Source organism: Myxocyprinus asiaticus, chromosome 42, assembly GCF_019703515.2.
Source record: "Myxocyprinus asiaticus isolate MX2 ecotype Aquarium Trade chromosome 42, UBuf_Myxa_2, whole genome shotgun sequence".
NCBI lineage: Eukaryota > Metazoa > Chordata > Actinopteri > Cypriniformes > Catostomidae > Myxocyprinus > Myxocyprinus asiaticus.
The window spans coordinates 6606116-6620561 of record NC_059385.1 but is presented as its reverse complement, the minus strand read 5'-3'; the positions used below and the strand labels follow the sequence as shown (position 1 = coordinate 6620561).

At 41.2% G+C, this 14446-nt stretch overlaps 1 protein-coding gene across 3 annotated transcripts in view; it reads right to left on the bottom strand.

The window, feature by feature from the left end:
- Positions 1-14446, bottom strand: part of LOC127432981 (lysine-specific demethylase 2B-like) — a 33435-nt gene that overhangs the window by 2095 nt on the left and 16894 nt on the right. For 2 of the 3 annotated variants that reach the window (XM_051684540.1, XM_051684542.1), the window contains 11 exons: positions 14304-14430; positions 12664-13031; positions 10601-10687; positions 4594-4845; positions 4358-4501; positions 4059-4145; positions 3571-3903; positions 2648-3480; positions 913-1076; positions 622-783; positions 259-477 (listed from right to left, as the gene is read on the bottom strand). In XM_051684540.1, coding sequence (XP_051540500.1) covers positions 259-477; positions 622-783; positions 913-1076; positions 2648-3480; positions 3571-3903; positions 4059-4145; positions 4358-4501; positions 4594-4845; positions 10601-10687; positions 12664-13031; positions 14304-14430 — 2776 coding nt within the window. The remainder of the gene's footprint in view (positions 1-258; positions 478-621; positions 784-912; positions 1077-2647; positions 3481-3570; positions 3904-4058; positions 4146-4357; positions 4502-4593; positions 4846-10600; positions 10688-12663; positions 13032-14303; positions 14431-14446) is intronic. The other variant, XM_051684541.1, reaches the window with a different exon arrangement.

The window sequence follows — 14446 nt, the reverse complement described above, 5'->3', positions numbered from 1 at the left end:
GTTTTGTAAGGTCTTAAAAGTTCTGCTAAATATTCTGGCGCCAAACCATGTAATGCCTTTTTTGTAATTAATAAAATCTTAAAAACAACCCTAAAATGAATTGGTAACCAATGCAAAGAAGCTAAAACTGGATTAACATGAGTAAAATCTACCTTGCAGCACCATGTAAATACACTGGTATAAGAATATGATAATCCATAGTGTATGGGTGTTTTTCAGCACACTAAGCTGTCCGTGTGTTAGTATTTGCTTGCATACCTGACAGATTGATGTGTGTGAGAGAATCTCTGGTCGTGGTGCCAGCTGCCGTGAGGATGTTGACACTCTGGTCATTGATGTGGTTACAGTAACTAAGGTCCAATCGGGACAGTAAGGGCATGTGTTTAATTATCAGCTTTAGGGACGTGTCTGTGATGTCCAGACCAGCTAGACAGAGATCATCCACGTTCCTTAGTTTACTCCTACTGTCCAACTGGCCTGAGAGACATGGGAGGCATAAAGACACCAATAAGCACATATTACTGTACTACTTGCTGCCTACCCATGGGGGCGCTATGAAGTGCCATAATAAGAACTAAATCCAATTGCACTCACACAGGATTTAAAACTATCCTTTAATACCTGGCCTGTTGTCTGCCGGGGGGGACAGTAAGTCTTTTATCTGGTTGTCCTTCAGTCCCTCTACCCACTGGACATCTAGAGTCCGTAGCAAAGGACAGCTGGACGTGCATAAAGCTGATACAGCAGCCCAAGAGCACTCTGCCAGCAACAGAACCCTTAGACCTGCCGGGAAAACCAACACAAAACACTTTAAACACATTATCCAACAAACACAGAAAATAGAAGACAAGGAGTCCCTTAAGTTTCTGATATTAAAGAGTTTGAACTCTGTCTGTAAAACAGTGCATGTACCAGGTAATCTGTTGATTAGCCAGCTTAGCTGCTTCTTGGAGATGTTGGTCCAGCTCAGGTCCAGAGAGACTGGCTGTCTGCGGATAATGCCGCTCAGCATGAGAGGAGTGATGGACTTGCAGCGGTTTAGATCGATCTTGGCCCACAGTCTTTTATCACAACACCTGAGGGAGGCAGACAACAGAATGAACCTTACTGAGCACTATAACGAGTTTGGCACTACATGGGCTTAATAGGAGGACACAATCCTCTATCCAAGATCTGAGCTACTTATACTTAAGTCATTATTCAAACTGAAATTTGTTTCCATTGGCCAGGAAAAGAGTTACAGGTAGGCTATAAAATGCTGTGTTCACGTTGTGTTGGGATTACTGTAATCACAAGATGACAACTTCAAGAGTCTTCTTCAAGAGTGTTTACATTTTAAAAAATTATTCATTTTCATGATATTGCTCACAACGACACAATGGATACATGTACAGCTTTGTTGGAAATAACAGCAAAATACAACATTATTTCAACTGTATTCCTGCTAAATATTGAAGAACAAGGATAACGTACCAGATAACACTAGCTACAATGAAATAGCTTATCAAATAGAAATAGAATATATATATATATATATTCTATCTGTTGAGGCTACTGACATTTTAGCTACTGACATTAAAAAGGTCAAGTGGGAGAAGTTGGAACTTTCATAAAATTCCCATTGTCCAACTTGTAATTAAAAATTTGACAAAGACATGCACAGCTTTAACAAGTCAGAAACTCACAAATTCAGTAATTCCAACATGGACCCCATTTACACCTGGTATTAAGATGCGTTTCAGGTGATCCGATCAAATGTGGTTAGCGCTAAATACAGGTCTAAACGGGGTCTAAAATGTTTTGTGATCGTATCACAAAAAACACATACGAATGTGGTCAAAAACGCATGTGAACATCCCATTTGAGGTGTAAATGCTAATTCGTCCTGTATGTGTCCCAGCAGCAGGGAAGCACCACCCCTCACCTGTCAATCTACCGCTGCGCTGTTAAAGCCGGTTACGAGCGGCTTTAAAAGTGAAAAAAAACAGCCGATCGGATAATTAAAAAAAAAAAGTGGATACTCACACAAGCATGAGGACTTCACAGATCTTCTTTTGTGTATTTGATACCAACATGCAGGGAACCATGAACATCTGCAGCTCAGGTTAATACAGGTAATCCACTAAAATAACAGACAATTCTGCTTGAAATGTAGCTTTTGTGCTTAGATTAAATTTCAGCTGCATCTGGGAGAAATATTGCTGCATTTTTCTTGTACTTTCTTCTTTTCTGACTTTGTTGTGCTTTAATGTCATGCAGTAACACACTGACATAGTGACTGATGTATGTCATCATGAAACAGAGTCCCTCCCCTCCAAATCCGACTACAAGTGGTCACAGTAGATGAATTTCAGTGACCAGGTGTAAACAGCGATGTGTCTCACCTGACCACATGTGATCGGATCACCCAAGACGCCTTAATACCAGGTGTAAACGGGGTCGTGGAGTACATTCCTCAAGACTTTGAAGAAAGATGGGACCAACATCAGACCTATAAAAACACTTTGTGGGAGCAACTGGATCCAAATAAATTCATGCTCATTGGGTTTTGTGGGAAGGGGTAGACCTCTAAAGATTTGCGGTAGTAGAGAGTAAAAACTCTGCAAAACACAATAATGCTTTCTTTCCTAATTGCCGGAAAACTTACCATCTGTTCCAGGTCTTGCAGACCCGCATGCAGACACACAGGTCTTGGTGCGTGAGATAGCTGAACACTGCCATCCACACCTCTCTCTGTATTATGTGGTTCTTCCCATCATCCAGGGGCAGGCGATCAGGTGGGGGGCTGATTGGAGGGGGGCGAATAACATGGCGCTCCATCTGAACACATTTCGGTGGAGAACGACAAGGTGTTGGCCGGACGACAGGTGTGGGTGTGGTCCTGATCCAGCTCACTGGGGACTGCTCTCGCAGGGATCCGTTTAGTTCCCGCTTAGGCCCCAGCCAGTCTCTCAGATGGCTACTGCCATTATTCAGCGGTTTTCTCTCCTCTTCATCACTACCCGCTTCAATCTTCACCGTTCGGCCATTCTGATGGGCCAACCGATCCTCTGTCTTCTGGATCTCCTGGTTGAGCTGTTTACTCAGTTCTTTGCTCAGTTCTTTGTTAGGCAGGCGAGGTTTACGTCTAGGTTTTCGTTGGCTCTTTACCTGTGCATCACCACCTGAGTCACTGCTGGGTCCTGCCTGTGGTGAACTGCTCTGTGATTGGTCACTCTCCCGTACAGCTAGGGTCCTGTGCAAATGGCTTGGTGTAAGTTTCCCATTCTTCTCTCCGCTACTCTTTTCCTTTGTTGTCTCCTCATCTTCCTCCTCCCTTTCATCATCTCCGTCCTCCTCCTCTGAGGGCATGAAACTGAAGGGTCTCCTCTCCAGTTCTTGTCTGTTATCCTCGTCATACTCCTCAACATCTTCTCTTTCTGTCTTGATCTGTCGCAGGACCTTAGAGGTTGCCAGATCATCAGGCTTTAAGCTCTTCCTCTGTGGATTTAAAAGTGGGTCAAAATACACGCTTTGCAAAAAAACATTATTTTATTTTGAATTGCTTTTACTTATGCATTGCCTCGCTACCTTTTTCCTGATATTGGAATCAGAGTCTGAGTCCTTGTCAAAGAGTTTCCTCTTCTTGCGGAGTGGGTTGTCCTCCAATTTGGGCTTCAGTAGACTTTCCGGAGTGACACCTGGGGAGCGTTTCTTTAACGCGTCCTGTGATTTACAGGTAGGATTATCGTCTTGTTCAGTCTTCTTCTTTGTGACAGGTGACACAGTAGAGGTGTTGGACTCGGTAGACATGTTTGAGTCTGGCTCTTCCTTTACATCCCGGTTGAATCGCTGCTCTTTGAGCAGAGAGCCTGGGAGATTGGAGGCGTACTTAAACCCTGGGCCTCTTTTTTGCTTTGTGGCCAAAAGATGGAAAACAAAACAAGACAACTTTATACCCAACACTGAAGGCAACAGTTATCTTTTAAAAGTTTAAACAGTATTCATCATTTACATGTCACAAAATTAAAAAGCCTTTGTTTTTTTAGTGTGTGGTTAGGTAAGACAATGATGCTTACTTTCCCTGTCTTTCCAGCGTGATTGCATTTTGGACACTCCCAGCAATTTGGCAACTCGTCATTCACAACACCGCCAGCATCCTTCTCCTGAGCAAGAAAACAGAACAGGAGAAAGACAACATTATACACCTAAAATGATAAAAAGGTTATGTAGAAAATGATTTTTTGATTTAGCAATAAGCAGCCACAGAAGCCTAGTAAAATAATCTAATATATGTGACAATATACAGTAGATGCTGTAATGATATGGCTTATATATCAAGGTTTCCATTTATTGAAAGCACAGCAGAGAAGCTGACCTTCAGGCAGGCTGGATGGACGATCTCGTTGCAGACAGAGCACTCCATGAGCATCAGGTTGAACTTGTCCTCGTCGTTCTCTGCTGTGTCTTCTTTACCAGCCTCTCCACAGACCAGACACACAGCAGTGTGAGGTAGAACAGGCTGTAAAACACACAAAAAGCAGTGATGAGCACATCCAAACATGGAGTTCAGCAGATCAAGGGGCACATCTGAAGCTGAGCACACAGACTGACCGCTATACACTGTCTCATGATACAGGACTGCTTCATGCGGCCTGGTCCTCCAAACTTCTTCATGTCCTTGCAGAAGTGGCACTCCCCGCACTCTTTGCGTGTACATGCCTCGCACTTCCTGCAGCGCGTCCGTCTGCGCCGGGCACTAGATGAACCACGACTGGATGAGAGCTTCACTCCTCCCGCTGTCAGGCCTGCACCGGCAGATGGAGATGAGCCCATCTTGGGTTTTGGCCGATTAATCGGCCGTGGCTGACACACAGTAAACAAGAGTGTCGTTAGTCAACAGCTCGTATGCCTTTTTATTTTTGTTATTTATAAAAGTGTCATGGGAAAAATTTTAAACATAATACAATTAGACAGAGGCTTTACAAATGACCAAACAGAAGTAAACAAAAGTGTTTATGTAAAGGAAAATTCAAGTCAGCTGGTCATTATTCCAAAATAAACACAGACAAAGATAAAAATATAATAAATTCTTCCCAAAACGATCAACTCTCACTACAGTGAGAGGCGTCTCTCAGGGTTCATATGGTTCAGTTTGAATTGAACACGCACTTCTGCATATTGTTTATATGCCCCTGAGGCACTTTAAACACTTTAAAAATAATAGAAAACCAGCACCAGTCATGAGAAACTTTTTTTACTAGTCTGTAAAAACTGATCAAATCTGCCTACAATGTCAGTCGAGTATAGATGGGGTACATTCCCTGCTGCTATTCACTTTCCGTAAATTAAAGAACAATAAGCCAGGATACAGATGCAGGAACATGCATTAAACAAGCCTATGTATATTATTCCTGACAGCAATTGTGATAAATGTGAACCGTGTTTCCTTAGAAACGCGGAAAAAAAAAACATTTGCACTTAGTTGTATTGTGTAATAGAACAGGAATGGTAGCAATAGCAGATGTCAGAATGAGTGTAAGTGTTTGTGTGTTTGACATTAGATCGTGATGTGAAGCACTGTCAGTTATTGGCTGTTTCCCTTTTGATTGAGCCTTTGTTTCCCCCATGTTATTCTTGGTCATCAGGCCAAGATTATAAATCATGAGTAAGCTCAATACACACACACACACACACTCACACAAACTCTTACACTCTCAATAGTCAAGGGGAATGCCACTTCAAACTGTAATATTCCACATCCCCAGGGTTGCCATGTCCATATTAAGCATAAGGCTGATGATTTTGATTTAGCATCCCAGCGGCTACAGCACGGCTTTCCTACCCTGCACGGGGCACCGTGGGACTCAGGGTGATTGATGGGAATGGATCTGGCCTCCGCCCTCCTTATGAACCTCCAGTAATGGAGAGAAAAACATTAACAATCGCATTAGCCAGAAGGGGAAAGTGAAACCTGACCTCCTCAATAGGTATGTTTCTTTTAAACAGCCTAAGTGGATTTCTCAGTCCCCGAGAGTTGAGATTAGCTGTTCAGATGGAGTCAAAAGTCCTGTTTGCATGGAGCTTTGGAAGTGATGCTTGTAGTAGAATTGATTTTTACAGGCGTGTTAGAAATGCTGTTTGGAGCAATGCTTTAGTGAAGGGTGAAAAAACATCAAAACATTGAGTTTTTGCCGAAATTATCAACACATGAAGGAAAGAAGAAACTGCTGTTTCACAACATCTCAGACGTGATGTGATATGAAACTTATTTTTTATAAAAACAGAAGTGTGAATTCAAGCATGTGGTCAGCTGAGTCAGAGGAGTGCCAGACAGATATGTGGCTGCAGTGGGAGAAACCAACTGTAGCATTCAAGGCCAAATCTAATATCTTTTGTTGATTTCATGGAAATATCCTAAATTTGCGTATCAGTGATGCAGAGGGAAGTCTCAAACTAGCTACTTTGACCCAGGTTAAAAACAAGCCTGAAATTTCATATTTTGTCCAGCGAATGTTCCTCAGGCCATTATCCAGAAGAACCCAGATTCCAGGCCTCGACAGATTCAGACTTTGCTCAGTAAAGTTAGAGTTGTGCACAGTGTATATGTAGGCAAGGAGAACGGTAATGAAATAAATGAAACTGTCTGAGTGTGTGGGCATGTGTTCTTAAAATATCATGTTTTATTATTATATTATGTAATGCAATTTTTACAGCCAAAAAAGGAGGCTCATCAGCATTTTCCAGTACAACTGTCACATGATTGATTTCATAGTTGAAATACGACCCGATCAAAGTGAAGATATATTTGGCTTCTCATTATGAAACTATGAAATTGATGAGAAAATTCTAAGCCAACTTCAACTGCAATCCATTAATTACAGCACTTGAAAGAGGACATATGCTATGATATATTAATAAGGTAAAATAAGATTTGCTTTCCATCATTAGAGCAGTTTGCTGACAAGGTCAGAAGGCTGCATACACCACATTATAAAAACTGCAGCGGATTTAAGATATGAAATATCCACTGGCAACAGACAGGATTACGGGAGATCTTGAGGGCAGTCATAAACTGGCATGGATTTTGATGTTGGCTGTCTGGTATAGGTGTGTGTGTGTGTGTGCGTGTGTTGACTTAAAAATACACTATTTAGCTCTACCATCATTAAATCAGATGGTGTTTATCTTATACATTAAGAATTTGTTGCGTGCTTCAGAAACACAACAGCATAAATACCAACTCCGCTACCAGTTAAGGGGTAATGGCAACTTGTAATATCATTGGCTGGGCGTGACGATGAACTTGATACTCAACACTAAACTCACAAAACTGGATAAGGCAGATATCAGCAAAATAAACCCTTTCACTGGATCAAAGAATATCACAACACAAACACAAAAACGCATTTAAAGGTTGCAGGGCCAGTGCTAAGCAGAGGTGACCAAACAACTAGAGATTAACTGTCACAAATCACAGTCCTGCTTGATCACTACTATGACCTTGAGGAAGCCAGGGGGTATTTTGATGGCAAACAGCAGACAATGATGGCAAATAAGACATTTAACACAGATTTACTCAAAATGCACTAAAGGCAGAAAATGTTTAGAGTAATTCAAAAGAGAGGCGGATTGATGGAGGCTTTACACAGTTGACCTGTTTAGGGGTCAACACACATCAAAGACATGGTGTGCTGATATCAGACCTGCTTACAGGACTCCTATCAGTATTCCCAAAAGTTACATCTGATCCAGGATCAGGATATACCTACATTTTGATGCTTCACAACTGCAGTTCCAGAACAAAATATAGTTAACAAAAGGAACATGTCTGGACTGTTTTTATTCACATTGGCTCTTTGTCCTGCCCCTCCCCCGTGTGCTCATCTCGTAGGACCGGCTCAAAGAGGCCCTTGTTGGTCTGTGGCCAGAATAGTTAAAAAAATATCCTGGAAATTGAAGTCAAATAATACAATGATCTACACTAATCTTTGGATCAGTAAATGAGCCATGGAAGTAAATAGTATGTAACTGAGTAAATGTAGAGAGTTTACATTTTTGCAAAATACAGTGAGATGCATTTCATTCAATCCAAGGAATAGTTCACTCAAAAATTCTGTCAAACCCAGTATGACTTTCATCCATGGAACACAAAAGGTGAATTTTTGAAGAATATCCTGGCCACTCTTTTACATATAATTAAAGTGAATGTGGACTGGAGCTGTCAAGCTCCAAAATGACAGAAAAGCACCATAAAAGTTATCCATACAACTTGTGTATGGTCTTCTGAAGATACATGATAACTCTGTGTGAGGAACAGAACAAATGTAACTGTAATTGCATGGAACAGAGCGACCAGTACAATTGTGATTTTGTGCTCCAAAGAAGAAGGAAAGTCAAATGGGTTTGGAACATAAAGGTGAGTAAATGATGACAGAATTGTCAATTTTGGGTGAGCTATTTAACAGATGTGGAATGATGACCTTATGTATAAAGAAGTAGCAGCTGCATTCTTTCTTTGGTGCCATCAGCATTTGGGCGAAGTTCATCTGTCCGTTTTCAATAGAAGAATGTCACAAAATGATTCACTGGAAGAGATTCAAAGAATCACCCAACCACAAAAAGGCAATGGGAGAGTCTCACGTGGGCAGCCGTGCAAACAGATATATGCAAAGTATTCAAAGATCTCACACGCCTTTGCAACACTGCAGTACGCATCCTAAATACACTTACTAAAAACAGCTTGTGATAGAAAGCATCTGTAGCTGTACATCACAGTAATATCACAACTTCCAAGAATAAACAAGCATGGAACATAGTGTAAAGCGTCACAGGTTTCAGTTTCATCTGTAGATGAAACTTCTGAAACAACACAACATCATCACATCATGCTTTTTCAGGATAGGTTTCAAAAACCTGCTGAGATTCATGACAAGTTCAATGGGAAAAAGCAAAATGTATGTCACATCTTGTCTAACGCAAAAGAGAAACAAGAAACTTGTCCAATCTGACGAACAGATGTCAAGCTGAACCAAATGAAAACCAGCCTGTCAAGTCAAAACTGGATTCTCACTTTAGTCATTTTAGTTATCAGCCAATGACCAAAGTCATTTCTGACAGCCCAGATGTCCTCCTTATCACACCAGTTATGCATGCAAATACACAAACACACACCCTAGTACAGGAGCATGCTGCCTCTTACATGAGGTTGTAACCTCTCCTCTCCTTATGTCTAGCACAGTCACACTGCATGTTCATTATAACTCCCTTGCCCAGGCTGTAACCAGGTCGGTCCTGTTCAGCGTAGCTAACCTGCTCAGGCTCCGAGTTCTCATAATCCTCCTCGTCAGCAGTCAGCGACATGGTCATGGCTCTTAGTGTGTGCTCATCGCTGCGTTAACTGACATGGCTGCAGTTCCAGCTTGCTACTGGCTGTGAGGCGACACAGCCCTCCTTTCTTTTTCTCAGCCATCTGAGCACATTAGCTAGAGCAAGACACGCTCATGAATATGCAACAGGAGGAGTTCCAACAAGGGGGAGGGGCGAGGAGCAGTAGAGCCAATGGCTCTAGAGCATGCAGAGCAGGCTCATTAATATGCATCTAGACAGCTTGGAGGCCACCAATGAGGTGAAAGCATGTACAATAGAAGTGCTGCATGTTCAAACAGGGTCATGGGATAAGGAAGATAGGCCAGTTGGGGCAGTATAAGGACAGATGGTATTCAATCACAAAAGGCATTAACAATGGGGGCAAAAATTTAGCAGCTGGACTTTTAATAGTGCAGACAGTTTTAGGGTAGTGGGGGGTGTATATAAGACAACATACAATCATGGGTGTCACAGTCAATGAGGAAATAAACAAAAACAAGTCCATAAGCACAGATCTGTGTGTGATTGGTCAGGTCTAATTTTCAGGGAGTGACAGCACTTTTTTGTGTCATAAAGATGATTCATCATTCAATGCAAAGTTTTGGAACACAAAATACTCCTTTTAGCTACTGAACACACCTTCTCTCTTCTAACATTACATTATATTTCCACAGAATCTACAGATAAATATATAACTCACTATTTTAGTAATACAACATCAAAAACCCAATTCTACAATAATACAAATATATTATAATTGATATTATATATATATTATAATATATTATATATATATATATATATATATATATATATATATATATATATATATATATATATATATATATATATAGTTCTCGCTCCCAATGGGGCGCATGGTAAGTTGTGCGTGGATCGCAGAGAATAGCATGAGCCTCCACATGCTGTGAGTCTCCACGGTGTCATGCACAGCGAGCCACGTGACAAGATGCGTGGATTGACTGTCTGAGAAGCGGAGGCCACTGAGACTTGTCCTCCGCCACCCGGATTGTGGTGAGTAACCGCGCCACCACTAGGACCTAGTAAGTAGTGGGAATTGGGCATGCCAAACTGGGGAGACACGTAACATTTAACAGGACAACTCAAGTAAATTTAGCAAGCAAGTGTGCAATACGCAAATCATATTAATGACCAAAGAAATAAGTAGTTTAAGGAATCTAGATCCACCACATACTCATGTTTCTAATTGTTTGCGCATATGATAAACACTTACCTTGCCTGTCTTCTTTGGCCAGCATACAATAGGTGAACCGGTGATGGCCAACTTGGGATTGTCATCTGAATGTTCTTTCAAGACAACCTGTTCAAAAACAAAGCAGACAGAAGAATGAAATGTGACCAATCTGACCACATTAGACTACTGAGAGGAGTAAAACAATAGAATAGAAAAGAATAGAATCTTGCAATCTCTGGAAAAAGTTAGGTGTCTGAACCACTTTAAAAATTGACAGTCTAAAATATTAACAGATTGCAGAATATTTTCGACTTGATATGAAGAAGTTTCAAAGGGATGCAATGTTTTGTTTTAAATTCCTGTTTTGCATGTTTTACTTGCCAAAATATTTGAACTTGGTATAGACCATTTCAATGATGTAAATAACAACAAAGGAATCAGACAACGCAACTATTCCTGAAGCACTTTCTATATCATTAACAGATCCTTTTAAATAAGGCTCCGATTTAACTTATTTTCCTCAAATAACGTCAAACATTTACCTGAAGTGACTTACCCAGACGTGTTGTTGATACTGAGAAATGTATCATAGTTTAGATGCTCACAATTATTTCCTCAGCGGAGAGATCGGAATATTGGACAGTTCTTATTATAATCAATGAAGCCGTTCAATGAAGCTGTCTGCGGACAAAGGATTTATTTTTTGTCTTCCTAATTTGTAAGTCGTTTAGGACAAAAGCGTCGGCTAAATGACTAAATGTTAAAGTAAATAACTTGTGCAGCTTCATTCATTATAATGGGAGCGATCTAGTCACTTTTAGAGCTCTACCTCTAAAACGTACAATTAGTTGGTATAAATATTATTCACCTACCAGAGATAAAGATGTGTGCTACAGTTTTAAATACTACATGTATGCAGCCGTCTCACTTCACTGAAGCGGTTCATGCGTCCATTTGTCGTTGCTTTTTCAGAGATCTAAACACTTTAATTTCCATTAGTTCCAGGCATCCAGGGAGCAACCAGCCACTAAACAACATGGTCCACATTTTAATAATGAAATTTCATGACAATCATGTTAACGTTAGTTACGATAATCATGTTAAAGTCACTATGAATGAAGTGCCTCCCGCTGTTGTTTTGAATGAGGGTGTGTTCCATTCCGAAGTGATCATCCCTATGCCCTGTTCCCTTCGAAGACTTTATCATCCACTGTGAGAGCTTTGAAAGGCTAAAAGGTGTGGGGCTCATTAATAAGTGGCATTCGGAGCTCCCTTTTTAAGTTATTTTTATTGGAAATTCTTTTTGAAGCGATCTTACAGCATGACTACCATGAATATTCTCACTTCAAAGTGCCCTTCGGAGGGTGATTTATCCCATTTGGAATGCAGTCTGAGTTCGACAACTAGCAGGAAATGTTCAAGGAACAAAAAGATGTAAATTCCTTAAACCGTCTTGAAATGGTGTATAGGCACTGATAGTACACTGTCACTCATGCGTGATATACATATTGAATTGTGTTTTCTTAAGTCATAGGGACAATCCTCATCAAGCAAACTGGGATTAAGTATCTCGCATAATGGCACAAAATAGTGATTGATAATGGATTGCACACCTTTTCAGTTACGTGCCTAGGACATTCAGCAATAGGCTCTGCCACTTAACACATGTTAAAATGCTTCTTCACCATCAGGCCAAACGATTTTGAGCACAGTTAATGACTCCAGTAGCATTTCTACTTGAGCATGGTTTGGTAAGGTACGATTAAAAACCATTCCTGGATTTATCAGCATGGTTAGCTAACCAAACTCATGACAGAGAGCTGTGCTAGTGGAACGGCTTTAGCAAGGTGCTGACTCAAGATTGGTCACTTGCTTAGTTAGTCCATTTCAATCCTGATTTTACAGCACCACAATAGAAAAAGAAACTGTAACCAGATTTGTGCAGAACCGTTTGTTCAGCAATGGCAACCGTTTGGCCCACTGATGAAAAAGTGCTTTCTTGTAAAGCAGTTTATGGCAGTAAGGCCTCTGGTGGCAGCAATAAATATGTGTATTCAGGGCACTAAGCAAGAAAGAGAGACAAGTAGAAAATATTTAAAGACCTTCATGTCATTTAGCAAGGCTTGTGGGTCATCAATGCCCTCTGGAACACATCTCTTCGTCTCTGGCAAGGACTCCAGCTTCTCTACCAGGGCCTTAAGTCCACTCAGCTCGAACTCTGTCAAGTGGGTCCATTTTCCGGTGTGCTCCATCCCAGTTGTGCCAGATGGAGTCTTGGGACATTCAGAAGGGAGGGACTTTAAGCTGTCTTCGGAATCATTGGCCTGGGGTTTGAGGGTCTGATTAGGTGGGACATTTGAGGAGGGCTGGGTCGTCGCCTCTGTCCTCTCTAACCGAGACTCACATGAGTCCTCCTCCATGTCCAGCCGGGGCTCAGGGACAGAACTCTCAGTTACAAATTTGGGTTCAGCTAATAAGGATAAGAAAACACAAATACCTACATGGCAAATCTTTACAGAGTCAACAGAAATACACCATAAAGACCAAAAGAAGCCAAGAGCAAGTCCTTTATTTGTTCTTTTAAGATATTTGTCTAGGAATCATCAGAGGCCCTGTCCTAAAAGGCGCACTTGATTTGTACTTGTCCGTCCACATGACTCGCGTCAGGCATAAACGCACCATTCTCTGCCAGCTTCAAGCGACACTTAGATCTTCACATAAAAAGCACTGCAAAGAAGCTTTGTTTTGATTTTGGGCTGACATTGCCGATGTAATGATGTCATCTGAATTATCTGGTAACCATTCGCTGATGCTTTGTTTAAACTTTGAGTGGCGCGTTACAACGCTTGATGGAAGTACAATGCCGGGGGTAACGCTGAAGCTGACACTTCACAAAAGAAGAGCTCAATGTATACTGTAATGCTGACGCAAGTCATGTAGAAGCCCCTAAAAGCATCCCAATTGTCATTTTAGTTTTAAGAGTGGTGTTCACAAGAGCCCACTTTGTTGACTATATGCACCCTCAATGCACACTTTTACAGAGCCTGCAATGATGCAAGGTACCAATGGGACTACTAATCGACAGTCTATGCGGCATTACGTCAACAAAATGCAATATAAAGTGTAGACTTGGAGAAGGACTGTAAAGGCTTAGGGCGGCATTTGGGAATGGGCCATAATATAATGTCGGCATGAGTGAAACATGGAAACATACTTGCATGCACTCTCTGAGATTGAAAATGCATAGAAAGGTACACTTAGAAGATTAGCTTACTTCTCATTCGTGTTCAAAGTGTGTGTGTTTAGAATCAATTCTCGTAGACCCTATCCAATAAGCATTTATGGATTGGTTTCTACATGTTACACTGTGTTCTAACCAGGGCGTTCCCAGTGACAAGTAATTTTCTGGTCCACACTGAAAGTGAAAATGCTATATGTGACATGACAAAATCCCAGCCAATCAGACCGTATTTAATTATAACATAAATCAGGTTGGACCAACATATAAAAAAAAATATTAAATAAACCTTAGTAAATCGCTTTGCATCACCGCACATTTGCATAATCTTGACTCTGCTCTTAGTTGCATCAGCAACAGTCCCTCATGTCGCCACAAATCGCCATTGCCTTAACACTGAATGGCACTGTTAGTGTGAACGCCCCTTTAGGAATTACCGCTTGAAGCTTTATCATGCCGCATCTGGTTGAGACACTTGTAAAACCCAGCTTTTCACCAACTCACCAGTGTGAACAGACTCCCGGCGGAACTGCAGGCTGAGGTGCGAACGTCTGGTCAAGCAGTTCACGTACCTCTCCAGCACATACCAGCACATCTCATAGAAGAAAGGGTAGCGGAATTTGGAGAGAACCTGAAATGCATTTAGA